General features: G+C 45.4%; 1 protein-coding gene across 2 annotated transcripts; it reads right to left on the reverse strand.

Annotated features, from left to right (window-relative positions):
- Window positions 1-571: 571 nt before the first annotated feature.
- Window positions 572-27,244, reverse strand: SUN2 (Sad1 and UNC84 domain containing 2). 2 transcript variants are annotated; one of them, XM_033163425.1, is made up of 17 exons: window positions 27,082-27,244; window positions 20,908-21,104; window positions 18,935-19,072; window positions 17,492-17,587; window positions 16,656-16,749; window positions 15,305-15,375; window positions 14,318-14,439; window positions 13,096-13,314; window positions 12,161-12,238; window positions 10,356-10,399; window positions 9,204-9,369; window positions 7,821-8,036; window positions 5,307-5,391; window positions 4,665-4,780; window positions 3,538-3,705; window positions 2,069-2,161; window positions 572-1,107 (listed from the first exon to the last, which is right to left on the reverse strand). In XM_033163425.1, exons 1-17 carry the CDS (start codon window positions 27,210-27,212, stop codon window positions 991-993), a joined length of 2,151 nt encoding a protein of 716 aa, XP_033019316.1. In that variant the 5' UTR covers window positions 27,213-27,244; the 3' UTR covers window positions 572-990. The 2 variants fall into 2 exon arrangements, with proteins under 2 accessions (XP_033019316.1, XP_033019315.1); XM_033163424.1 differs by lacking the exon at window positions 27,082-27,244 and having other exon boundaries at window positions 13,096-13,308; window positions 20,908-21,133.

Below are 27,244 nucleotides of genomic sequence, written 5' to 3' on the forward strand. Positions count from 1 at the left end.
TTAAGATTGGGGTACATTCTCTGAGATAATGGGTGTCTCTGAACATGTACAGAATGCTTTCCCTTGCCACTTAACAAGCAGCCCCCCCACACCTTGGAGTTAGGCTAAGCAAGCACGACAATATTCATTCCCTCTTGAAAATTAAGTTTTAGAATGGGAATGAGTTCCAACAGTGATACATACTAGCAGGGCTAAGCAGTTCCATTAGAAAACCAACTCTGAGCACTGTAAAGTAGACTCTTCTCCCATCTTTCAACACGGCAGTCTTTGTTGTTAAATACTTAACCTGACTGGGCAAGCCCATGCATGTTCACACTGAAGTAATTCCCACTAAGCAAAATGGGGCTTACTTGCTAGTAAGCTTGGTTAGGATTGCAGCCTCTGTCATTTAAATAAACACCAATTTTCCCCTCTGTCTTTTTCTACTGTGCAGGCTCCTTTTTTGCAGCCAACGCCAAACAACTTTTTACAGTGTGATAAACAAAAAATTATACCTTTCCAACCCAGGAAAGGGAAAAACAACAGCATGGAGTCTCCTACTACCCTTATTGAAGACAGAATTCATAGCTACATCCCACCCCCACCCCCCAATATAATATAATTACATAAACACTGATAGAACTATGACAGTATCATGACACAGCTTTCTAAAGGAACACCCAGAAACTTTTTTCTTGATGGTGGAGGGGGAAGAGATGAACTGCATAGGCTTTTGTTTTTTTCAAAAAGCTGAATATAAAATACCAAAAATCAAGAAGCCCTCTTTCTCCCTCTGCATACTGAAAGGTACCCCGACCCCTGCCCTCAGGAGAGAACCAATTTACCAGGACAGGAATTTAAGTCTCCATGCTTCCCCTCGTAACAAAAAGAAGTGTCACTCATCCCAAGTTGCTCTCCTTTCCAACACTGCTTTTCTCCGTCTGCCTTTTGTCAGTCTGAGGCGCAGAACTTGAGGTAGCCAGTGAGCAAGGCTGCGGCATGCAGGAGGGGTTAAGGGACCGGCTCCCCATGCACGCGGAAACGATAAATACAGGTGTACTCCGGGTGGCCCCAGTTGCTGAGAACTCTAAGCTCAATAAGCTGGAAAGCTGCAATCCTGCCTTCATCCTGAGGATGTAAAAAAGGGGAAGCAGGGAGGGAAAAGGGAAGAGAGAAAGGTAAAAAAAATTGAGGAGGGCCAAAGAAGCATCAAGCTTGTTTCTTTGGAGACAAGAGGGCTGCCATGCCGCCACCCCCCCTCTTTTGTGAGATGCTCTGGCACTGCTCACACCCCCAGGTATCACCTTCCCACTCTTAAACTGTACAGCCCTGAGCCGAGTTGTTGATGGGTATTTCAACAACCCCTCTTTATTCCTGCTGCGACCACAGGTAATATTTATATGACTACTACACGCCTAGCATCACCAAATATTAGGCATGTGCTGCAATACAATTAATTTATTCAATTTAAATAACAAACAAGAGTCCTATGATTACTTGAGGTACAAAAATGAATTGTTTCAGTCCCTCTTGATCCTATTTGTTACATTATTACACATACAACTATGGCTAGTGTAATGCTGACCCTATACTAATGCTTCATTTCTAATCAGCACATGTTGCATTGCTTCCTGCTAATGTCCTGTAACTTTTTATACATAATTTTATACAATACATTTGGGGGGGGGTTGTCCTGCTGGACTAGAACTCCAACCATCCCTGCCCACCGGCCTTCCTGATGCAGCAGCTGATAGGAGTTCAGCAGCAATTGGAGGGCTGCAGCTTCTCCATCCCTGGCTTAAAACTCAACCAAAGCTTCCTTTGGGGAAGAGTTATAGCATTTGCATGCATGCATGAGGTCCCAGGTTCAATCTCTGGCATCTTCAGGTAGGGCTGAGAGAGGGCCCTGACCTACCTGAAACCCTGGAGATCAGCTGCCCATCAGTGTAGACAATACTGAGCTAGATGGACCAGTCACCTGATTCAGTCTGAGGTAGCTTCCTAAAAGCTACCACACTCTCAAGTTCTACCTTGGCTAGGGTTTGGACCCACCACCACCCTTCAAACCTTGCACCTTTTTCTTCCTTACCTGCAAGTGGAATGTTTGGATGGGATCCCCATCCTGGCTGTACGTGAACTGGCCAAGGAGGGTGCCCTCTTGCTGCCCTTCTTCTGCTAAGCCCTGTGGAAACAAAAACAGGTTGGGGAGAAGGAGGGAAGGGGGTGAGAGAATGGGGAGGGGAGGGCCGTGGGGAGATCAGAGCAACCGCAGGATCAGAGAGGGGGGAGGGACACAAGTGCGGTTAAAGGCCAGTCTTGCGGCTGCATGCCAAAATGAAACACACAGGGCTATGAGGAGGTAAGGGACAAATGGGAGCAGCAGAGGGGTGGGGAAAGAAGGCTGATGGTAGTTACGAACGCCAATGCCTCTTCCTCCTTTACCAAAGAGAGGTGCAATTTTGGAATCTCACACCTCCACACCTGGGACCCATCATTTGTTAAGGGTGCTGAGAGTGAGGGGTAACTACGATCCTCAGGATTTTTGAGAAAAGCCATGTGCTGTAAATGCAGTGCCTACTGCCTTATACTGTCTTGATTCATTCCTTCCCTCTTGAATACCCTGGGAATTGCAGTTCTGCAGGGCAGGCCTTGGACTCCAAATGAAATTTCAAGACATTCATACTACAGTTCCCAGGATTCTTAGGGAGGTGGGGGAGTTGCAGCAGTGTAAGTTGGACAAAGACTAATGTCAGTTTGCATCGTACATATGCCTGCAGTCTTGGCTCCTGGTTGTACCAACCCAAACTTCCTCATTAATGATCCCAAGGTTTCTAACAAATGGCTCCAATCACCCCAGACTCTTGGGTTGCCTGGTACATCTGTATTCACACTGCACATCAGCCTTGGCCAACATGGGGCTCTTTGGACTACAACTCCCATCAGCCTCAGCCAGCACAACTGATGGAGGTTGTGGTCCAAAACACTTGGAGGACACCAAGTGGGTGAAAGCTGATGTATATGATTGAACTGAGAGCCAGTGCGGTGTAGTGTCAGACTAGGATGTGGGAAACCAGGGTTCAAATCCCCCCTGGCCATGAAGCTTACTGGGAAGTACCATTTGCTAAAGATGCTGAGCAACTATCAGTCCCTTTCCCAGGGAAATCTGTCAACTGTAGCTCTGTAAGGTTAATAGGGGCCTCCTCTCAGCACACTTCACAAACTACAGTTCCCAGGAGTCTGGGGGGAAGCAATGACTGCCTAAAGTGGAATAATATTGGCTTAAATGTATATAGTGCAGATAGGGCCTTAAATAGCTGTGCATCCGACCACCTAGTTGCGCAAATTTATGAAAGGCATCTTGTACTTTTGAGAGAGCGAGAAAAATCCAATAAGACTCTTCTGGTGGAAAAGCCCTGGATGCTATTGGAACCCCTGCTAGCAAAGTGTGGGAGGAGCCTCCCTCTTCTGACTGAGAATGGGAAATTATCTCCAGTGTGCCTTTTTAAAACTACAACATCCTCCCCCCCCCCCCCAAGTCCTACGCAAAGTGTGACTTACATAGACCGCAAAGTCCTTGGGGGCGCTGGGAATGGTCCCTTTGGGAGAGAGGGCTTTGGAGATGTGTTCTAGCGTCACAGCTGTGGGACGGATGTTGCTCGAAAGGCGAATGACAGCAAAGCCTTGGGAGCCTTGGAACGCCCAGCAGTTCCCAGGGTGGACATCTGGCTGAAATTAAATCAAACACACAGAGTTTTAGGTAAGAGGCTGCCAGTGCCATATGTTAGACTTAACCATTCTATCTGAAAGCAGAGATGATGCTCGCAATATGCAAAGACCAGGAGGGAAAACACAGTGATCCCTGGGTTGGTACTTGTTCACAAATTTAACACAGCCCTTGGCACCTTGTGGTACTGTTACCATATTCCATATAAAAACAGGGCAAAGGGACATTTAAACATTTGTTAATAAGTATTTAACAAATCACCTGGCAGGTGACTAGGAATTCCATGCAGGTCAGGGAGCAGGGTGCTCCATCATGTGGACCCCTGTTCCTTACTGCGCTCACTACCTCTCTGCTTCCTACAAGGTGGTTTTATTTTTACTGCCACAGTTCTGTTTAATTTTTTACATCAATATCCTGTTTTCCTTCCATCTTGGAACACAAAACGCCATACATGTAGTTTCTGGGCAGCCAGCCAGGTATAGATCAGAGCCAGATCTGCTTAGCTTTAGCAAGGTGCCTTCAGACCACGCAGTGGGACAATAGTGGCAAAAGAACCCAGGGCAAAAAGCAAGAATTTATCAGGAAGGTATATTGCCAGGTTCCAGATTCTGTCTAGTGGGGAGTTTATGCAAAGCATTGATCCTCTTCATCTGAACATGTAATATCACACACAGCATATTTTCTCCAGCTCAACATTCAAGACCGCTATATTGATACCTGCTTGCATATGAAGTTTACTGGGGCAGGAACACACTCTCTCTGTCCCGGCTTGCTTTATATAGTTGTTGTGAGGATAACATGGATATTCTCAATACATACCAACCTTCTAGGATGAACGTCTAAATAAAAAGGTAATCTGCTGGGTGAGGTATTGTGGATTTGAACCAGACACTTTGGGCAGAATAGGATAACGAAGAAAAGGTAGTGCAGGGCCATTGTACCTTTAATAAAACCTTCCTACCTGCAGAATGACTCGTGGAGACTGGGAGTGGTACCACAGGGGGATCCCAAAGAGACTAAGCAATGCAGTCTTGGTCTCATAGGTTTCTGAGCACCGGGTGCTGATAACACTGGCCCCTGTAGTTAAGAAGATACGGGTGAAGGAGAGACACATCGTTTTGCCCTCTGCTCAAAGCAGTAAGAGAGCTCATGCAGACAGCTGATAATTTGAACACTCCTATAACATTTCCCACTCCAACAATAAGATATTCCCAAACTGCAACTGGGCTATTCAATGCATATTTGCATGCATTATTCTGAATGGGCAATTTGGGGTTTAGGGACTTTTCTTGGGAGAGACAGAAGAGACAAAAATTGCTGAAATTTGAGAAACAAACAGGTGTGGATATGCAGAGGGAGAACCCTTTCTGGTTTTTCAGTTTATAACAGAAACTGGCAACAAAGTTTTAGGTTATTCTTTGCCACCATGAAGGCTAGAAGCATGATTGTTGTTGTTGTTTTTAATGTGAAATACAAGATTCTCAGACAATTCCTTCCTGCAGCAGTATGACCTGTCATCAACATCATGACAATTCTAGCTCACAGGCCACCTTTCTTGACAGCTATCAGGACAGAAAGACCAGCCTACCCAGAGTTTGCATACCTGCAGATTCAAGAGCATAATCAACCATTCCAATGCGATCGTCACTGTAGCGCTTCAGGGCCTGGTTGACAATGTGGTGAACTTGCTGAAACAAGACAAAGGGAATGAATGTAAGGCGAGAACTCAGGATTCCAAAACTTATTTTCCAGTTTTGTTCTATTCTGCCAGGCTAGAGGTAAACTGTGCAAATGGCAAGGCTACCTGAGGAATTATAGTATAGCTCTGCTGGTGCAAATCCTGAGACGGGTTGCATATCAGTGGTGCATCAACACACCACTAAGACATGAGACCTGCACCTTATGGACTGGTGGGACTGCTGTGCCAAAATTTTGCCTGGGAACATCATGCCACATTTTTACTCTGTTGAAGAGGCATAAGGTGATATTAAAAGTTAGTGTCATTAATTTCAATGAGTAGACCCATTGAAATTAATGGACACAACTTAGTCATATTCATTAGTTTCAATGGGTCTATTTTGAGTGAACTTTGTTGCATATTACCCATAAATTGTGACTTAACCATTCCTTCCTGCCTTACACACTACATTGTTAGTGACATCCTGAAAAATAAGGAACTTTCAAACCTTGCAGAGTTGATCACTATTTTGCCAATAACTGATACTGCCTAGGATGAGAGTTGAGGCTTAATATGCAGCAGGCAAATATATTAGCAAAGTTAAGAGTTATTAAAGTGTCAGGGAGCAAAGGTATGGCTGACGGTGCCACCTAATGGATGGCTGCTGATATGCCACCCAAAATATTGCTTGCACTGTTGTCAAAGGTATAGAATCAATTGTAGAGCCGGAAGGGGCCCCAAGGGTCATCAAGTCCAGGAATCTCAGCTAAAGCTTCCATGACAATTGGCCATCCAACCTCTGCTTAAAAACCTCCAAGGAAGGAGAGTCCACCACCTTCCGAAGGAGACCATTCCACTGTTGAATAGCTCTCACTGTTAGAAAGTTTTTCTGTACGTTTAGTTGGAATCTCCTTTCTTGTAACTTTAAGCCATCAGTTTGAGTCCTACCCTCCAGAGCAGGAGAAAACAAGCTTGTTCCCTCTTCCATGTGACAGCCCTTGAGATATTTGAAGGTGGCTATTGTATCTCCTCTCAGTCTCTTCTTTTCCAAGGTAAACATACACAGCTCCTTCAACCACTCCTCATAAGGCTTCATTTGCAGACCCCTGATCATCTTGGTTGCCCTCCTCTGTACAGCTTCCAGCTTGTCAACATCCTACTTAAATTGTGGTGCTCAGAATTGGACACAGTATTCCAGGTGTGGCCTGAACAAGGCAGAATAGTACTAGAACTTCCCTTGATCTGGACACTGTACTTCTGATGTAGCCTAGAATAGCATTAGATTTTTGCTGCTGCATCACACTGTTGGGGACTGTACTTTGTTAAGGGTGCTGGGAATTGTAGCTGTGAGAGGGGTGAACTACAGCTCCCAGGATACTTGAGGGGAAGCAATCTGCTTAAAAGTATAGTGTGGCCGTGAAAAGAAAACCAAACCCAGGGTAAAATTTGTACCCCTGGGAATTTTCAAAGCTTGGAGCATTGGGCTAGTAGGTTTGGGCACTGGAGCTTCAAGAACTCCAGGGCTGAGCAGGGACAGAGACCAACCAGCTGGATAAGGCTATGCTGATGCCATAGGACATCTGGGTTGAGAAACGGCCTGGAAGAATCATGAGAGTAGAAGGGAGGCAGGGAATAGCCTTACCAAACATGACCGACTGGTTCAGCCCTGAATAGAAGGCCTGATCATTGGCTCCTTCATGATGATAATTGGCATTTATAAAGCATTTTCAGTGTTCACAGCGCTACCTGCACATAAGTCATTCTTTAAACAGCTTACAAAGCCTTGCCCCATATTGCAGATGTGTGGGTTGAGAGCCAGAGTTTATGGCTCAGCTGGAGACATTTTACATATTGGAGACCTACTTTGTTTTTTTTACTAGACCCTTGAGGTCCAGCAACCAAACTCACATACAAATACATATGCTAAGAATTAAGGTATACAGTAAGCCCATAACTTACATTCCAGTGACCGTGCCTAAAGCCAAAATCGCGTATCGTCTAAACACACTGGGTGCAATGGAGTGGGTGCCAGAGTCTCTTTCCCCCTGGACGCCTGCCCCTTTATTTTTTTTTTTTTTTAATTTGCCAAGTGTGTAAAGGTGAATGCGCACAAATTAAAAACACACAAATTGCAGGCTTACTATACTAAGTATACTAAGAAAGGACACAGACGAAGAATTAAGAACAGGATGCCACTGAGCACGTGTTCAGTCTAGGAGAAAAATTCACTCCTGGTTTCCCACAAAGCTTTCTTCATTTCTTCAGCCAAATTTAGTGGGGGTGAGGTAGCCTTTTCATTGTTGCTCCTCAATATTACTTTCACATTCCAGACCTCTAAATACGCACAAACAAGTAACATTCTACACCACCATCTTAGTATCATTCTTGGAAATGCCCTTGTGAGGAACCACTTCAGCCAACTGGTAAGCGAATTCTCACCTCTTCTGTTACTCCTATGACACCCTGCTTTTGGAGTACCACCCCAATGTCTCGCGCAGAGAGCTGCTGGTCCTCAGAGACCTTGGCAAGGATCTTCTGCTCCAGGTTGAGGAGCTGTTCCTCTAATTCTTCACGATGGAGAAACAGACTGCCTGTCCCGTCCCTTTTAGCCTGGGATAGGAATCGGCTGAGCCATATTGGAAACTGGATTTCCACCTGAAATCCAACAAAGAGAAGAACAGGTTTCATAAACACTTTCTCCTGTGAATTGCAGACCTTCTATGGAGAGAATGTAAAGAGATTACTGAGAACAAGCAATAGCTGCCCTGGGCTCTCTTGGGGAGGGGTATACATTTGTTACCTTAAATAACAGCAACAGCAACACTTCCACCTTGGAAGATTTGTTCATTCTTTCTAAGGGGCATGATGGGTGGAGCAGAGATACTTAACAAAAGTGTTTGCAGCTTTTCATCTTTTGACAATTTTTTATTTTGACATTTTGCTGATCCGTGGGCTGGACACTGACCTTTCCCACCTCCTGCAGGCCACTTTGTCAGATGGGTGAGGCTGCCTGCCTGTCATTTACCTGATGTCATTGTGACAACAGGTGACAAATTTAATAAATATCTGGAATGCATTTGTCGAAACCATAGTGACACATGAATCAACATATACTTGAGGGAAACAAGAAGCTTATATAGTTTTGTAATCTTAACTATATTGTATGCTTATTTTGTTTCTGCAGCTTTCCTCTGCTTTTAAAAATGTTTCTGATGTATCCTCTCCTTTTTCTATTCTTTTGCATTTGTTTATTTACTTTAATTTACTATAATAATAGCAATAAAATATAAATAAATAACTTCAATGAGATGTGCTTTCAGCACTGATCAGCAAGCAGGGCTTGCTGTCAGCACCCATCAGTAATGCACTTTAATCTTCAGACTGTTCCTTTGCAGTCATGTTGTTACCTGCCACACATATGACACATCTTAGATGTCAGGGGAGGTTAAGTGTGGCTTGGGGAAAACAGCCTTGCAGGAAAAATTAGGACCTCTGACAGACTTAATTTGGCCCTGAGGCTCTGCATGCCTGGTTCATGTCTACTCCTACATATAAAGGAGCAGACCTCCAGTTCCCTGGCTATACTACACTAGAGATAAAAGCTTTCCAAGAAAGGCTTAGCTATGAAGGTCACTGGGAGACCTTGGACTAGAATCTGTCTCTTAGGGTAACCTACCTCACAGGTTTATTGCAAGACTTAAAATGCAGAGATGAAAAACCATGAATTATCAGCTTGAGCTGCTTGGAGGAAAGGTGTGATATAGATTAAATAAATGATATATAAAATAAAATGAACTGAATGAAATGTAGTGGGGAACTTACATCTTCCCGCATTTCCTTGATCTGTCCTGGGAAAGAATCCACGTGTTTTGACAACATTTTCTGATCCGAGGCCAAGACCATGAATTCCTTTTTCAGGCCTGTCAGTTGCGCCTCCAGCCTTTCCATCTCCTTTCGGAAATTACCCATCAGACCTTCTTGTGTAGAGCTTCAAAAGCAAAATGAAAATTCAGCTGCTCCTGAGTCGGTGGTGTCTTTAATCACCTCTACCAATAATGTTCTACAAAAACTATGTTTGGCTGTGAAAATCAGTCAACAGCCACCCCATGAAAATTAACCCAAGTAATACCAGACAGCATAATCCAAGCTATGTACCACACCATACATTTAAAGCACATTCAATGCATATTTCATCAAAGAAGCCTGGGAACTGTAGCTTAAGGGTGCTGGGAACTGTAGCTCTACAAGGTGGGGAAACTACAGGTCCCAGGAACTTTTGGAGAAAGTTGTGCTTTAAATGTGTGTGGATGTGATTTAAATGGATGGTGTGGATCTGCTCTGATTTCCAATATGTCTTGTTTGCTGTTGATCTCATGGATGTCTCTTTGTGAGACTGTGGCCGCAGAGAGGGATAAAAAAAATCAAATGAATAAATACTGTATGATAAGATGTTCTGAATGTAGGTGATAGGGCAACAACTGACTATGCCTCTTTATAAGTACTTGCCATCAAAAAATAGCACATAGTTTCTAGTTGATCTTCGACTGCAACAGGACTTAAGAAAAAGCACTCTCTTAAAAGCACAGTGGTGCAAACTGCAAATGAATTAAAAACAATGATGTGCGGGAAACCCCCCCCCCATCTCCTAAAACCGTATTTCAGCCACTAATTACAGGTTTCTGGGTCAAACAATCAGGTTTGACTTGTAATATAAGCAAGTACACAAGCAGCCAGCCCATTATATGTCAGCATCACTACTTAAAAGGTGATAAATGATATGAACAGCACTGACCGAAATTCTCAGGTTATTCATGCACCCTGTTATTCCAAGAATATGTAAGTTTCACTTTCAAGTTAAGAACAGTGCCACTTTAAACACAATTCTCTCAGGTTACATGTATTCCCGGCCCTCCTGCTGTCTTAAGACAGAAACTGCCATAGGAGACAACTCTTTTTTGAGGATGCTCAAATTACCTTTGCCACTGTGAAGTCATTTGGAGCATCCGAGTTTCTGTCTCCTGTGGGAGGAACAGGACACAGGTCAGGAAACAGAAACAAAGCAGAATAAAACCCATTGCTTGTGCAGCACCGTGTGTATGTATATCTAGAACTGGAGGAGCACAACATGACGCAGCAAGGGATGGATGGATCATAACATCGTCTTCTATTTAGACCATTCACCACTTCTTTTTCCACTTCTCAGTGGGTGAGCAGGGGCTAAAGCCATCTGCAAAAGTGCTCTTTGAAGAAGCGCCATGCTTCTCATTTCACGTCTCGCTGTTTGAAGAAGTCACACAACATCCTGAGAGATCCCACCCATCCTGCTCACAACCTTTTTGAACTGTTGCCTTCGGGCAGAAGATACAGGATAATGAAAACTCGAACCACACGCCTTCTGAATAGTTTCTATCCAAGAGCTTTGATTGCACTTAATAATGATCTCAGGGTCAGTAGTAAGTAATAGTAAGCAGTGAGTAGTAGGGAATGAGACAGGCTCTTAGGTTATGCTATGCTTTTAATAGGTTATGTTATACTCTGGATTATGTTATGTTTTAATAGATTATGTTTTAATAAGGATGAGAGTGTTGGAGATATGTGCAAATGTGTATGGTAAATCCGGTCTTTGGGTGTTTGATTTTCGTTGTTGTGTATACTGTGTATATACGGACAATGACAATAAATAAATCTTATCTTATCTTATCTTATTTAAGTGAGTGAGCAGGCAGGCAGTAGGAGAGAGCAGAAAGGAGCCTCCTCTCTCCAACTCACCACCGGCTACATAGGGGAGAAGCAAGAGGCTGCTTCAAAGACTGCTTTTGCAAAATGCTTCAAGACAGCCCTTCCTCATCCTCACCCCCTGCACTTCTGTTTCAGCCTCTGGAGAGAACAGGATGTATAGCCAATGCAGGACTAAACCTTGTCCTTCTGCCCATCAGCTGACATGGCTTGCATGTCTCATTTAATTAAACAGAGCTAAGCACATGCTTAACCCCCCCCCTTAAATTAGTGGGAGATGTGCTTAAGATCAGCTGCATCACACCTAGTCATGTTTCAAGATGCAGTGAAACAGAATTGAAATAATCAATGTAAAGGTTATACATGTTTTACTAAAAAGTGAAAATGTTAATATTCTATTCAAATTAAAAATGGGGGGGGGACCACATTACGACTGCAAGAGCTGTTAAGACAGTAGTTTCAGCTACATGTAACAAGAAACCATGGTTTAGCGTAACATGAAAAAGCTCCAGCAAGTTCAAGCAAAGGTTCAGGCACTTCCTCCTCCTGTGCAGTCAGGAGGATGACTTCTGGGAAGGACCACAGCTCAGGCATAGAGCACCTGCTTAGCATGAAGAGGATCCCAGCTTCAATCTCTATCATCCCCCAAATAGGGATGGAAGAGACCCCTTGTCTGAAACTCTGGAGAGCTACTGCTAGTGTTGACAGCACTGAGCTAGACTGGGCAACTGTCTGACTTGGTATGGGCAGCTTCCTATGTTATTCTGCAGTGTAATTTCAATTTCAAAGAAATGTCATCTTGTTGTGTTGTATGAGCAAGGATTCTTGACTTACACCAAACTCTGGTGAATGTCACAAGAAGCCATCAAGAAGCTTCAAACCATGGTTTTTGAAGCTGGCTTGTTTAACCAACCAGGAATTGTTTTAAGCCAAGATCCTTGGTTCATATGATACAACAAGCCAATATTCTTTGGAAATGAATGCAGGTGGTATGATAGCCTTCCCTAAACACTGCATCCTTAAAATATGAAGTCAAGTTTTACCTCTGAAGCCTGGGATACTTTCTTCAAGAGACTGTCAAAATCCTTCCGTAGCTGGGATCGAAAAGCATCCAACTCATTCTGTAGAGAGGCAAGAGAAGTAGTATATAGCTTTAAAAACAAGTACAAGTTTGATAACTGATTAATAGTTTGGTTTTGAATTGGTTAATCAAACAAATCAATGAACCAAAATATTGACATACTGCAAAACTGCAATTAAAGCCCCAGCAAGTAATTTTTGTGCCATTACTTACAGATAAATTGTGTAACAACCTGTGTTTTCAAGCATTTGCCCTCTATGTTGTTGCTCTGCTAGAAACCTCCCCTTAAGATCCTACTTGTTGTTGCTGTTTGCTGCAAACAGCAGCTTCAGGAGATCATTTTTAGGTAAAAAATGATGCAGAGGAAAGGCTTGACCCTTCTCCCCACATCCCATGATCCTGATCAAGACTGAGCAAACTGCAACTGTTATTTTAAAGCAAGGGTAGGGAGCAACATGCAGAAGGAAGACATGTTTAATGTCAATGTCAGGGTTGCCCCTGAGTGAGTGCCCTAGAGCCATTTCTCAGAAACCTCTGAAAAACAAGGATTCCAGACAAGTTACAGTAAATGGTTTCCTGAAGCAAGAGCATTGCAGTGTTTCATCAGGAAACTACAGGACATGCACCTATTGGAAACAAAGTAGTATGTCCACTCCAAAACTTTTGCAGGCCCAAGCAACATAGAAAGCGAGATTGTGTATAACCACCCTGATACCATGAGCACAAATCACCATGAATGCAAAAAGGGGGTCCAGGCTCTGCTCATACCCAAATTTGAGGAGTGTTCAAAACCGGAAATTAAGCAATTATGTGCACAAGTCAACATGCTTGCAGCCCTACAGTCAATTCTCCCCCTTGATTCCAAAATGTCCCCTTCATTCTCTGCTGCTGCCCTACCTGGAGGTGAAGGTCTGACTCTGCACGGAACTCCTCTCTCAAGATGGTTTCTCGTCGTCTCACCAGCCCATCCAGAAGTGACAGGGTATCGTCATGAGACAGAGCTGCCCCTTCCACTGTCTTCCCCCCCTTTTGCAGTTCCAGCACTGAAACTGCACCTTCCAGGCTCTCAAGATGTCTCTCCACTGCCTGAAGCCGAGACAAAACCTGCTGCTGTCCCTTTTAAATCCAGGGCAGGGAGGGAGGGAGGGGGAGAGGGAGAGAGAGCAAGAGAGAGAGAGAGAGATGCAGCTACATAAGGCTACTATCACCATAATTTATTAGAAAGAATCTAAAATGAATCATGTAAAATGCTCTCTGCACTCCTGACAAACTGCAGCTCCCAGAATTATTTCCTTTAAATGTATGCTGGGAATGTATCCTAGGCTTCAGATACAACAAGGCTCTTTCTTTGTTCTTGGAATCATACAGTGTGAAGGGACCACGAGCACCATCTCTTCCAACCCCGTGCAATGTGGAAATCTTTTGCCCAATGTTTGGCTTGAACGCACAACCCTGAGATTAATGCTCTCAGCTCTACTGACTGAGCTATCCCTTGGATTCTTAACCCACCATAAAAAGATAAAGTACCCCTGACAGTTAAGTCCAGTCGGAACGACTTGGGGTTGCGGCACTCATCTTGGTTTACTGGCCGAGGGAACAGACGTTTGTCCACAGTTTTTCCAGGTCATGTGGCCAGCATGACCAACCCGCTTCTGGTGAAACCAGAGCAGCGCATGGAATGGAAACACCGTTTACCTTCCCGCTGGAGCGATACCTATTTATCTACTTGCACTTGGTGTGCTTTCGAACTGCTAGGTTGGCAGGAGCTGGGACAGAGCAACGGGAGCTCACCACGTCGTGGGAATTCGAAACGCCGACCTTCCAGTCAGCAAGCCCAAGAGGCTCAGTGGTTTAGACCACAGCACCACCCACCATAGTTCCCATTATGATTTTATGACCATTTTAACCCCAGGTTACAGCTCAGCAGCAGCCAACAGCAAAGTGTTTGGCTCTGCATGAATCCACCTATGTATACAATAATATAATTATATCCCTGTGAAGTAAAGAGGGAACTCCTTAGCTCAGCTCAGCCTGGGGAGATTATCCAACATGAGGGGTGAGCAGAAATCTTGCAGGGTGTCTCCTGCTCATGAACCTCTGAGACCCACATAGTACTCACCTCCGAGAATGCAACAAAATCTCTTGCTTCATCTCCCTTTTTGGTAACAGGAGAAGACAGCTTCACAGATCCCCAAGAAAACACAGATGGGTGGAGTCCAAAGGGGTAAAAATACCAGGCGCCTAAATGTGATTAGTAAGGAGAGTTCAGTTACAGTTGGGTTTATCTGATGGGTCTTTACCTGGCTTTTCTGTCAAAGCAGATGTCCAGAATGACTTACAAAAATCTAGCTAAATATAAACTTCAGAGTACACACCAATATTCAAATGAGGGCTTACGTGGGTAGGCCGATTTATACAACACCACTCAACCTCATAACACCAGAACATACGGTCACTCAATGAAATGGATTGGCATCACAGTCAGCTCAGGGCGGATAAAAGGAAGAACTTCACACAAATTAATTTGAGGAATTCACCATAAGATGTGGGAATGGACACAAGTTTTGGAAGCAGTCATGGTTCTTCTAGCTCAACGCTGCCTCCATCCTGCCAGCCCCAGCCAATGCTCAGGGATGGGGGGAGTTATAGTTCAGCAGCATCTGGAGAGCCCCAACTCTGTCCTTCCCCCACCTGTCCTGGAGATGCCGGTGGTTGAACCCGAGACCTTCTGCATGCAAAACATGTGGACCCTTACTGACCTACAGCCTCTCCCCAGAAAGGGAAATTTAAAAAAATAAAGAGATCAGACAGAATCTTGGATATTACTAACAAAAGCTACCAGCAGAGGTAGCAAAATTGGAACCTCAGTGTTCAGATACAGGCAGATAAAAACAGGGACTAATAATTGCCATCATGCCCTGCCTGCGAGCTTCCAGAGGCATCTGGTTGGCTGCTGCAGGAAAAGGAATGGTGGGTGGTCTGATCCTGCAAAGCAGTCCTTATTACACTACAGTTCTCCCCTTCCTGAAAGGAAGTTGGTGAATAACTAATCAGCAGCAGCGCTTACTGATGTGCAGGAGGACCTTGACAACAATATGGAACTCACCGTAGCCAATGGCAGTCAGGAGCAGCAACAGGAGCAGCAGCAAGAGGAGCTTCTTCAGGATCGGATAGCTCCTGGCCACCAAGGAGCAAGAGAGAAAGGGAGAGGATAAGATGCAGTGGAATTCCACAAAGGCAAAACCTGACAAAGAAGCGGAGCAGCCACTGTCTGTGGTCAATTTGCCCTTCCTTCCTCATCATGTCCACCACAAGGGTGGGAAAATCTTTTTGCAGCCTGAGGGCCACATTTCATTCTGGGCAACCTTCCGGGGGCGCCACATGGCAGTGGTGGGCAGGGCAAAAGGCAAAAGCAGGGAAAGCATACCCAAGCATTATCCAAGTTCCAAGTACCAGGGGTGCAAAGTAGGGAGAGTGAGGGGTGGGACCTGGGAGAGCTCTGAGGGCCACACAGTGAAGCATAGAGGGCCACATTCAGACCCCAGGCCTGTGGTCCCCCACCCTTGGTCTATCACAATGCAACATGTAGCAAGTAAATATTGCACTGCCCCTCTCCGAGACTGAGATTACTAAATTTTGGACTACCCCAACACAATGTGTCAGCCATCATGCTGTGGGCTTTCCCACCCCACAATGCAACAGAAGGAGACGGGGAAATAGGCAACATGACATCTTCGCACAACACTTTGACAACAAGTCTCTTGCAACCTGTAGCTCCAATCTCAGCCCCAGATACTGGGTTGCATATGGTGACCCCTTACTTCAGCGGTCTCCAACCTGTTGTCATCCTCCTCTCAATGGTGTTGGGACTCCAAACTCCCATCAGCCCCAGCCAGCATGGCCAACAGTCAGGGATGATAGGAATTGTAGTCCAGCATCAGCCATGGGAGAGGCTATTCCAGCAAATAAGGGGCAGCCTGTATGACATCAGAAAGACTGCACATACTTATTTTGTTTATTTTTCAAATGACTAGCCCACCTAATTTTCAAAATAAGCTCAAGGCAGCTAACAAATCCATCATTCCAACCACACAACATACACACTATTTATTATTATTCATTAATTAAACATATATGCACAGAGAGGCTACAAAATATCATTCCAAGCTGAATAACAAAATCAAAATAGTAACGCCACTGCAACCACATCAAAGCTAAAGCATCAGATACAAAACAGAAAAAGAAAGAAAAATAGTTCAGCATGGCCAATTTTCAGGGAGTCAGAGTCTATCAACTCCTGGAGAGCAAGAGGCCCCCACTTCCTCCTCTAGGGCAAGCTTTGGAAACCCTGTCGGTATTTGCACTATTCAGCTCCCACCCAATTGCCGCCTCTCAGCCAGTTCAGAAATTGCTGCCAGCCACACTCCTGAGCGTTCCAAATTCTCTGCCACACTGACCGTGTTAAGACGAAGACATCCAGCAGAGAGGCTGCAGTGGTCAGGCGGTACCACGCGGTCCCCATCCACCAGTATAGCAATCCAAAGACCCGACCTGCAAAGTCACCAGAACAGCATGAAAAACAGCAACAGGCCATGTCGACAGCTCAGCTTGTTTCAAGACTTCATTTCCTGCTCTGGCAAAGTGGTATAATACCAGCTTCCCACCACGCACTTCCCATCTCCCCAATGTAGCTCATCGGAAACAGTTCTTGGCATGCAACTTCCTTTATTCGCTTGCCATGTAGGCAGATCTGACAGCAGAAATGGCAACAGTCAGAGAAACCAGAACATCTAAATCTTCTGCGATGCTCCCACTGCTATCCTGAAAAACTGCCCTTCTGTTACAGGAAATTCAGGAGGAGACTCCATTGTGAAAGGGTTGAATTATATCAAGAGATTTGATTCCAGCTCTCTAGACATGAAGAAATTTGTGATGTGACAGGAAGCCAATTTGCTTAGCAATGCTAAGGCAATAATGTTATCACCAACTACTGTTGTCACAAATAGTCACGTAATTGTATTGGCACAAAAAGATCTTCAAGAAATGTATGGAAGCCCAAAGGGAGGATGTCTGCTGCATCTCTGCTAGCAGAGTGTTCCACAGCACTGGACCAGAAACACTAAATGCCTGATTTGTAGTTGAGGCCAGCCAGGCCTCTGTAATATGATGGACAACTAGCAGTGTGATCTCAGTGGGGATAAAAGGGCTCAGGCTGTCTTTTCATTTCCATTTGCTAACTTGCATAATGAAAATCACTCCCATAAATAAAACACTTAATGGTTTTTCCATTTACCTGGTGACGTAAGCACCAGCCACAGAAAAGAGCCTGCTTTGGAGAGCGCATTCCTCAGCACGGAACCAGAAGTGTTCTGGTCCAAGTAGGTGTGACCTGCAGGAAACAGAATATAGGTTTGTCAGCAAACAGGACATCACTTTTTCCTCCCTCCCTCACACACTTTGAATGGAAGGAAAAGACATTATTTCTTTACGATTCTATTTCCTTGGTTCCCAAAGTAGAAGAAACCTGTCCAAGGAAACAGGGGACTGACTGATAAAGCATTCACTAACCTGCCTGAGTTTTAAGAAGTGCAAAGGAAGCTTTGGTGGTGGTCCCTATGCCTAGTGAGGAAGGGGGCCCATAGAATCATAGAGTTGGAAGAGACCACAAGGGCCATCCAGTCCAACCCCCCGCCAAGCAGAAAACGTCATCAAAGCATTCCTGACAGATGGGTGGGCCTTCCCTGTGCTGGCCTCAAACCTTTGAAACAACCTCCCTTCTCAGCCCCATCCAATCACAACACTCTTGTCATTTTTTCAGCAGGTGAAAACTCACCTCTTTGCCCTGATGTGGGGTGAGGTGTTTTGGGCATCCAGTAGCATAGTGGCGAATTCAGAAGAGCAGGGTTCCTTCATTATAGTCATACCCATGCCCCTTCACAGCCTCACCTCTTTGAATATTGTGCAACCTTCTAAGATTATACAATAGTAATAAAAATTAGGGATGCTTTACAACTATCAGCACAGACCTCCATGTGCTGCCCTTCAAGCTAGAACTACTGTCTCCTGTGCACATAGCTCTGGTGTGCTCCAGTATCTTCCTTTGGAGTGACTTACGTTGTGGTTCCTGTGAAGTTCCATTGAGCGTAACAGAACTTGCACACCATTCTCTTCAAAATGAAGCAAAAATGTACTTTCAGTGTTCCTTCACTTTGGAGCATACAACTGCTTAACAGTTCCCCTTTCATGCTCTAGGATGCTGGAGACGCAGATCCGCTGCAGAAATAGCAACTGGTCTTGCCCCACCCCCACAGAACCCTAGAACACAAGACCAGTATGGGCATCTAAATTCTTGTCGCTGCAGCTTGCTTAATTGCAACTGAAATTTTGCATTCTGTGTCATGTCGTTCTTATTTTTTTGGTTTTTTTTAGTTTTTTTTTTTTACGAAGGTGAGCAGCCTTCCTGCAGCATGAGGGAATGGAGGGTGGGTGGGAGACTGATGCCAGAACCAAAGGTTTGCCGGTGTGTGAGAGAAGCTGCAAAGCTAGGATGACACTACATGCAAAGGGCAATTGTGAAAGGGTTATCTGTTTTCACCACAAGAGACCTAAAAGTAGTCTATGCTGCAGGACAGGGTTTGGTGCAAGAAGATTTTTTTAACGGAAGTTTTCTCTCCTGAGAGGTTTCTCATTACAGAGCATCATTGCTACTGCCTTGGGACAAAGAGCACTTCTGTACCTGCATAGTCATCCTCAGAGGAGTAGCCAGATGATGAGGCATAGGTGTCGTAGGTTTTCCTTTCAACCAGCCCATTGATTTTTTTACTGAACTCTGAGGCTCCAGTACCTCTCCTCCTCCTCGTTGACAGCTCCTCGCCTGGCCAGGAAAGAGGAACTTCTTTAGGAAAACAGGAAGCTGCCTTATCATCCTGGATCAGACCATCAATCTCAGTATTGTCCACACCAGGGGTGGGGAAACAATGGCTCTTGGGCCCAATCTGGCTTGCTAGACCTCCTGATTTCACCCATGAGACAGATTTGGGCAAGCTACGCCCACCTGATGTCAAATTAGCCATTACCTCCCTTAACTATAACCTGTAGCCAAGGTTTGTCCTACAACTATGGGCTGTGATTAAAGAGAAGAAACCTTAACCACAAACCTTAACCAAACTATGGCTTGGCTGTCATATTGCACCAACTTAAAATACCTGGGGAAGAGCAAAGCGGATGCAAGCTCCTCTCCAGATGCAGTGGCGGAGTAAGGCTCCGCGGTACCCGGGGCGGCAAAGGAAACGCCCCGGGGGCGGGGCATCGTGACATCACATTGTGACGTCATGACGCTCCGCCCCCAGGGCGTTTCCGGGGGTGCCGGCGCCGCTTCTGCAGCCCTCTTTTAAGCCGAAGAGCTCGCTTTTAAGCTCTCCGGCTCAAAAGGAGGCTGTGGAAGCGGCGATCCGATGACAGAGTGCGCCTGCGCGTGCAGGCGCACTCCGTCGTCGGGCCGTGCGCTGCCGCTCCCAGGGTGATGGAGGGAGCAGCGGCGCGTGGGAATGGTGGGAGGGGCTGCCTCTTGTCACCCCCACGTGCCGCCGTTCGCTCCGTTGTCCCAGGAGCAGCAGCACCGCACACACCGTGCGCTGCTGCTCCCGGGGGGACGGAGCCAGCGGCAGCGCGTGGGGCTGACAAGCGCCGGCCCCTCCTACCACTCCCCACGCTGCCGGTCACCCCGGGAGCAGCAGCGCTGCACGGACGGGGTGCTCCCTCGGCCGTGCGCTGTTGCTCCTGGGGTGACGGAGGGAGCGGCAGCGCTTGGGAATGGCGGGAGGGGCTGCCGCTTGTCACCCCCATGCGCCGCCGCTCGCTCCGGTCGCCCCGGGAGCAACAGCGCACGGCCGAGGGAGCACCCCGTCCGTGCAGCGCTGCTGCTCCCGGGGTGACCGGCGTTGCCTGGGGAGTGGCGGGAGGGGCGCCGCTTGTCGCCCCCACCCGCCGCTTGTCGCCCCCACCCGCCGCTTGTGGCCACTGTCCCCCGGGGGCGTACCGCCCCCACCGCACCCCCCTAGCGACGCCCCTGTCCAGATGTTTTGGACTCCAACTCCCAGCAGCCTCAGCCAGCACAGCCAATGGGCAGGAATGCTGGGGTGCCCTAAACATCTGGAGGGCACCAGATTGAGGAGGGCTGGTGTATTTAAATTATTTTCCTACTTTGAAGGCCTTTGCTCTTCAAGCTAACAACATCACACACAACAATACCATGAAATTCAGAGCACAACAATGGGTAAGTATACCTAGAATCATAGAAATGGAGTTTGAAGGGACCACAAAACTCACACAGTTCAATCCCCTGGAATGCAGGAATCTTTTGCCCAATGTGGGGCTTGAACCCACAACCCTGATTCTTATCAATATAAATAGAGCAGTCATAATACTATATGATTCTAACAGAAAAACATAGATATAATCTGCAGAGCAAGCAGATATAAATATTTCAGAATAAGTAAGAAGTAGCTGGGGAAGGTGCTAAGCAACCATATAGAAACTCTCTACAGCTTATACTGGGCGGGAGACTGGTATCCCCCCCCCATGTTGTTTGACTCCACCTCCCTTTAGTCTGCATGGCCAACGCCCAGGGATGATGGGAGTTGGAGCCCACCAACATCTGGAGGGCAACAGATTCCCCAACCTCAGCTTAAGCAGAAAATAAATACTCACTCCAGTAAGAATTGTGGTCTAGTGGATCATCCAAGATGGCGCTGCTTCTGACAGAAAGTCCCCTGCCATCCCCCAGGTAAGATTCGCTGACCACAGACTCGCTATAATAGGAGGTGGTATGGGCAGCAGGGTTGCTTCCCAGGCTAGGAGCCGGAGACGGCCGCTTCACACTGCTTGATTTCCTTCTCATGCTCCGGCTGCAGGAGTGAAAAAATAAACACGTTGTCATGCCGATGTGAGTCAGTGTGATAGTGGTTAGAATGGTGGACTAAGAAATGGAAGAACCAGGTTCATGTGGGAGTGGTGCATCTAAAATGCTATGGAAATAGTTAATGTAGCATAGAATTCTATGATGTCACCGCAATAGGCAGTTTTTTTTTCCGGTTATGTCTGTTATCAACTGTAGAGCTTTAGTTAGTGAGTTTGTTGTATGCTGCTATGTGCCTCAGAAGAAGTCTGTAAAGTATCATAAGTCTATCAGTCTCAGATATATAAATAAATGCATGTAAATATGTTTTAGTATACCAGGTAAAATAATGTGCTATGTTTAAACCCTAAACAGAGTGTCTTGTGCAGTCTTTTCTAAGACAGAAAAAGAGAACTATATCTTTTAAAGGGTCAAACGACCTGGGGCAGCTTTCGTGCATATAAATACCACAGTTCAAATCCCCACTATGTCATGAAACAAACTTGTTGATTGAGACTTTCTCAAGCAAGTCTACCACCAGGGATGGGTGAATCTGACAATTTCTCATTCTTCCAGTCTTAAGTTCAGTTCTCCATACTACCACGTCAGTTTACAGTTTTTATTTTAAATTCATCAGCATTGTAGTGCTAACTTCGCCTAATATACACATTTTTGTATCCTGTTCTGTTCAATATGCACATTTTCACAAAGCAATTTTCTCTAATATATGCATTTTGTATGCTATTTTCACAGTTATGTACTATATATTCCTCTAATATTTGCATGTCTGGACATATTACTTGGCTGTAGAACTGTACTGAAGAATCCAGGGAACTGCAAAATTTGAAGGATGGCTGTGTTTTGATTCTTGCATTTCAGAAAGTGTGAATTCAGCAGGTGAGCCCTTAAAAGCAAACTTTATCTACTTTCTCTCCCAATCCTACCTACCTCACAGGGTTGCTGTGAGGATAAATTGAGAGCTGGGAATAAACCCACAAACACTGCTCCAAGTTCATCAGAAGAAAGACAAGACACAAATTTAATCAATCAATAAATGTGTGGGAAAGGCAAACCTCACACACATGAAGCTGGTGGTATGTAATGACTAAACCAGGCATAGGTAAACTCGGCCCTCCAATGTTTTGGGACTACAACTCCCATCATCCCTGACCACTGGTCCTGTTAGCTAGGGATGATGGGAGTTGCAGTCCCAAAACATCTGGAGGGCCGGTTTGCCTGTGTCTGGACTAAACTCTCACCACTTAACAGACATATCCATGCACTTAACAGGACAGAAAGAGAAAAGGGGAAATGATGCGTGTTCAAGGTTAGTATGGATCTGAAAGGGATTAGAACTAGCTTTTGAATGTCCATTATGTGGCGATAATTGTGCACTGCAGGTGGGTGAAATACTCTGAAAGGGGAGTAAGCTGTAAGCTGTAAACTTGGTCCAGGGAGGGACTGGTTCAAATTCCTGCCTAGCTGTGAAGCTCAATGGCTATTAGTAATCATGGTGGCTGGCTATGCACTACCAGCAGTATCAGAGACAGTATGCATCTGGAGACCAGTTGCTGGGGAACATGTGCAGCAGGTGCTGTTATGCTCAAGCCCTGCTTGTGGGCTTCCCAGGAGCATTTGGGCAGCCACCATGACAACAGGGACTCTTCTTACTAGGCGACCTTGGGCCAGTCACACATTCTCAGTCTTAGCTGCCACATGACAGTTTTGTGAGGATAAAATGGGAAGGTGGAACCATGTACACTGGAGAAAGGGTGAGATAAAGATGAAAGCAACAAGTCACCAACTACCATTTGTGTATGACATTTGGCTTGCTTTTGTTTTTATTAAAAAGAATTCAGTCATCTCTGCAGAAGACTGCAAATAAGATTGTGCACCGACAAACTGCAAGCCCCAAGTTAAAGCTATTTAGAAACTCAAAACTTCAAAAGGCAGACATGCAACAGCCACTGCAAAACGCACAGACTACCTTTTGCATATTTGCAAAACATCTGCCGAAACATTCCCTCTTCTGCTTTGATCTTGCAGTGGAAGGAGCTGCAATTGTACAGTTTGCACAAGCCTGAAGCCCCTTCCCCTCTCTGTTGAACAGATGATGGAACCCAAAGAGGACTGGGTGAAATCAGGTTGTGGGCTCCCTTGGGGAACCCATGCTCTATGCTGCACACCCCAAAATATTCTCAAATTATGGGGATTATGGGGCATGCTTGACGCTCTAGGTGGGGAAAGGATCCTAGAACAAGAGAACCCTCCTTCTCCTGGTTTCTCTGTGGGTGGCTTTGTTCTGTTCCTTTTCTTATGCCAGCATTGGAGCAATGTCTCAATCCAGGCACGTGTACACACTATACATGTTTTGAACCATATAACTGATGGACTGCAGATGAACTGGGGCAACCCAGAAGTGTGTTACGAGGCCTGAAGCTTTAAACAGGGCCAGGCAGCCTTTTTCTGTCCAAGGGACACATTTCCTCAGGGACAATCTATTGGGGGGCTGCCTACCACTGGTCATCAAAACTACTGAAGGTTAGCTCTCTCAATCCCATGCATGTCTACTCAGAAGCAAACCCCACTGGGTTTGACGGGGTTACTCTCAAGTAAGTATACAAGGGAGCCTAATACAACAGATCAATACAGCTAATGTTCTGGAAAGCAAGTGAAAGCAATGCCTTTCTGACTTTAGTGTGCTATAAACACATTCTCAGATCCTTCCAGTTGTTCTGAAATTACATAGAAAGAGGGGAGACACACTTTAAGATGCTAGGTCCCCCCCCCAAAGGAAATAAAGATGAAAGGAATAACCCCTGACAATACAGTGGTACCTTGGGTTAAGAACTTAATTTGTTCCAGAGGTCCGTTCTTAACCTGAAACTGTTCTCAACCTGGGGTACCACTTTAGCTAATGGGGCCTCCCGCTGCTGCTGCGCCACCGCTGCGTGATTTCTGTTCTCATCCTGAAGCAAAGTTCTTAACTGAGGTACTATTTCTGGGTTAGCGGAGTCTGTAACCTGAAGTGTCTGTAACCTGAGGTACCACTGTATAGAAGAATGAGGAAATTTCAGGAGCCACAAAATTGATATTGGGGCCACAGGTTGCCCACCCACACTTTAAAATTTCAATAATAACCTCAGCAAACCAGTGGCTCATATTTGCTGTGGTATGATAAATACTTCCTGTCTCACCTCTCTGTCTGTACATTAGGTGTGACAGATCAGGAAATAGCCACTGAGGGATCAACAGGGTGTTTCCATGCAGGGATGTCCAACAGGGCGATTGCAATCTACTGGTAGATCCCTGGGAGGTTTTGGTAGATTGCAATCGATCGCTGGGTCCCTTTCCTTAGCATTGAAATCAAATCACGCCCCGCCTCCTCGCCCCGTCCCCCATTGTTGCACGATCTGCAGAACGGAAGATGGAGTTTGCTCAGTGAGGCTGTTTGTTTCCCCAGCGATCTGTTGATTTTTTTCTCCCTAAAAATGGGTAACAGCTTAGCCTTGAAGTCCCAAAAATTGCGGCTGTCCTCCTCCCTAAAAAAAGCTCAGCAACTTTTCCCCGAACCCCCCAAAAGGGGGTAGATCACTGCCAGTTTTTAATTCTGTGAATAGATCGCAGTCTCTTGGGAGTTGGCCACCCCTGATATTACAGGAAGAAACCAGAACACAACCAGAAGTGGTTTTTCATGCAGAATTAGGAGAAATGCCCAGGGTAATACAGAGATATACAACTTTGCTGCTGAGTGCATTTTTAAATAGCACAAGCAGCTATTTCTGCCTGGCCTATTTAAAAAATGATTTTTTAAAAGTTGGGGGGAGCAGAGGCAGATGTCAACATTTCTTAGCCGCCTACGGATCTTCTGCAAAGCGAGAGAAGATGTGCTCAGCACACAAATAGACTGCTCTGCTTGCTCTTTCTCCCACCTCTTACTTCCTGCCTGCTTCCTCTGCAGCAGCTGCGGTTTTCCTGGATGGCTTAGCATCTAGCAGCTGCTCGTGGTGGAACAGGAAGGAAGGAGGAACAGAAGAGCCCACCTAGCCCAGCATCCTTTTCCCACAATGGCCAACTAGATGCCTCTGGGAAGCTCACAAGCAGTGTATAAATGCATCCCCCCCCCGCACCTCAGGAGTCAGGGAATAGCTACTCCTAGATGGAAAATGGGGTTGCCAACTGACTGAGCCAGGGGTGAGGGGGAAGAGAAAAATCCTGACAAACCGTTTGCCTGAAAAACAAGGAACACAGCTTCCCTTCACCCTCAGCCTTTTTTGTAAACTGAACTTCTTTGGTCATGGGGAACCTGTGGCCCTGACCTGTTTTTGGACTCAAACTTCGAAAGAGAGAAAGCGCAGGATAGTGGTTTGAGTGTCACTGCACTTGTCAGTCAGCTCTTCCACCTTTCCTCCTCCTAAGTAAAGAGGACCAGTAAAAACATTACAGCCAGCAAATAGAGGCCACTTCACATGGTGACAGGTGTGGTGCAGTGGTGAGTGTGTTGGACTAGGCTCTGGTTCAAATCCTCCCACAGCCGTGAAACTTCACTGGGTGACCTTGGGTCAGCCACCGTCTCTCAGCCTAACCTACCTCACAGGGTTGTTGTAAGGATAACATGGAAAGGAGGAGAGCAATGTATACCACCTTGACCTTCATGAAGGAAAGGTGGGGCGTAAAAGCAAAAACAGATAAATAAATGCAAGCACAGTGGGCACTTGTAGTGGCCAGCCCATGTGACATGAGTAATGGCTGGCAAGCGACAACTCCCTAGCTTTAACAAGCAATAACTTTTTTTCATTTTAAGGAGGATAAGTTTCTCTTTTTTTAATGGTGCATTTTGTGGCTGTTTTCTGTGGCTCTTGCTTTTAACTAAGCCACCTTGAGTCCCATCAAGGAAAAAAGGCAGGGTATGTATATATGTATGCGTGCATGCATGCATGTATAAATAAATCAATAAATATTCCCCCCCCCAAAAAAATGTTGTGTCATTATAGTGCTAAGCTACTGCTACTTTCTAAAAGTGAAACGTGTAAAGCAGGTTTTGAAAAAGGGCCCTGTCAAGTTTTATTTTCTTTCAAAGCAACATAAGTTTCCCACAGCATAACCACCTATTTGTGTCAACTGACTGCTGCACCATACATTCTATAAAAGGCTAGGATGAACTCTAGTGCTACACTTAATTTTTAATAATACATTGAAGGGCCTTAAGACTCCTGTAATAAATACGATTTGTAACTTTGGAAATGTCACAGCCAGCAAAGCTGAAGAACTAGAAAAATTACTTCTCCTGTACTGCAACCCTTCCTTTCTCCTCTAATCAAGTGATGTGCTGTGCATCAGACAAGGTGTGGCTATATTACTGCTTGGGGGAAAACTGTGGAAACAGGGAGGGTTATCAGAAGTTAGATGTGGGAGAATCTGGCAAGAATTATACTGGAATTCTATGTAGGAAAAGAATCAAGTTGAGTCTTCTAAACACCACTTTGAAGGTTGCAGAGTCAGAGCTCCGGGCAATATAGCTGTGATTAATATTGCAGTTAAACCTGTTTGGGCCCTGCTTGATGTTAACAATAAATTTCCTAAAAAATATAGCAGTGCTCAGATTTGAAATTCAACAATAATCCATGCTTCAGATCTATAAATCTGAAATCCAGTTTGAGGTCCGAATACAACTTTCAGTGCTGAAAATTCTCAACCAAATGCCTAAAAGCAAAATGTGATTTTTCAAAATTCAATTATCTATCTATCTATATCTATCTATGAATTTGGATTTCACCATGCAAGCTGCTATTAGTTTCTCCCACAACACAAAATGCCTCTTCCTATCCCCAGCTCAGGGCAGTTACGTATCACTTGCAACCCTTGGATGTGAAAGGCAGCAATAACAAGCTAATGTTTTATAATGAGCTGCAGAGAAACTTGGCAGTGCATCAACATTTAGGAGGGAGGGAAAGGTGTGGGTTCCCTTTTGCTTTGTTCTGACTTACCTTTCGGAGCCATCTTTAAATAGGATGTGCTGACTACCCAGCAATGAACTCCCTCCACTATTACTGCTGTTGTCATCATCTTCATTTTGGTAATAACGAACAGTTCCAAGGCGCTGGCTTCGTCGGGACATGGTCAAAGGAAAACCACCAGACCTTTGTCAAG

Source organism: Lacerta agilis, chromosome 10 (assembly GCF_009819535.1).
Source record: "Lacerta agilis isolate rLacAgi1 chromosome 10, rLacAgi1.pri, whole genome shotgun sequence".
Taxonomy (NCBI): Eukaryota; Metazoa; Chordata; class Lepidosauria; order Squamata; family Lacertidae; genus Lacerta; species Lacerta agilis.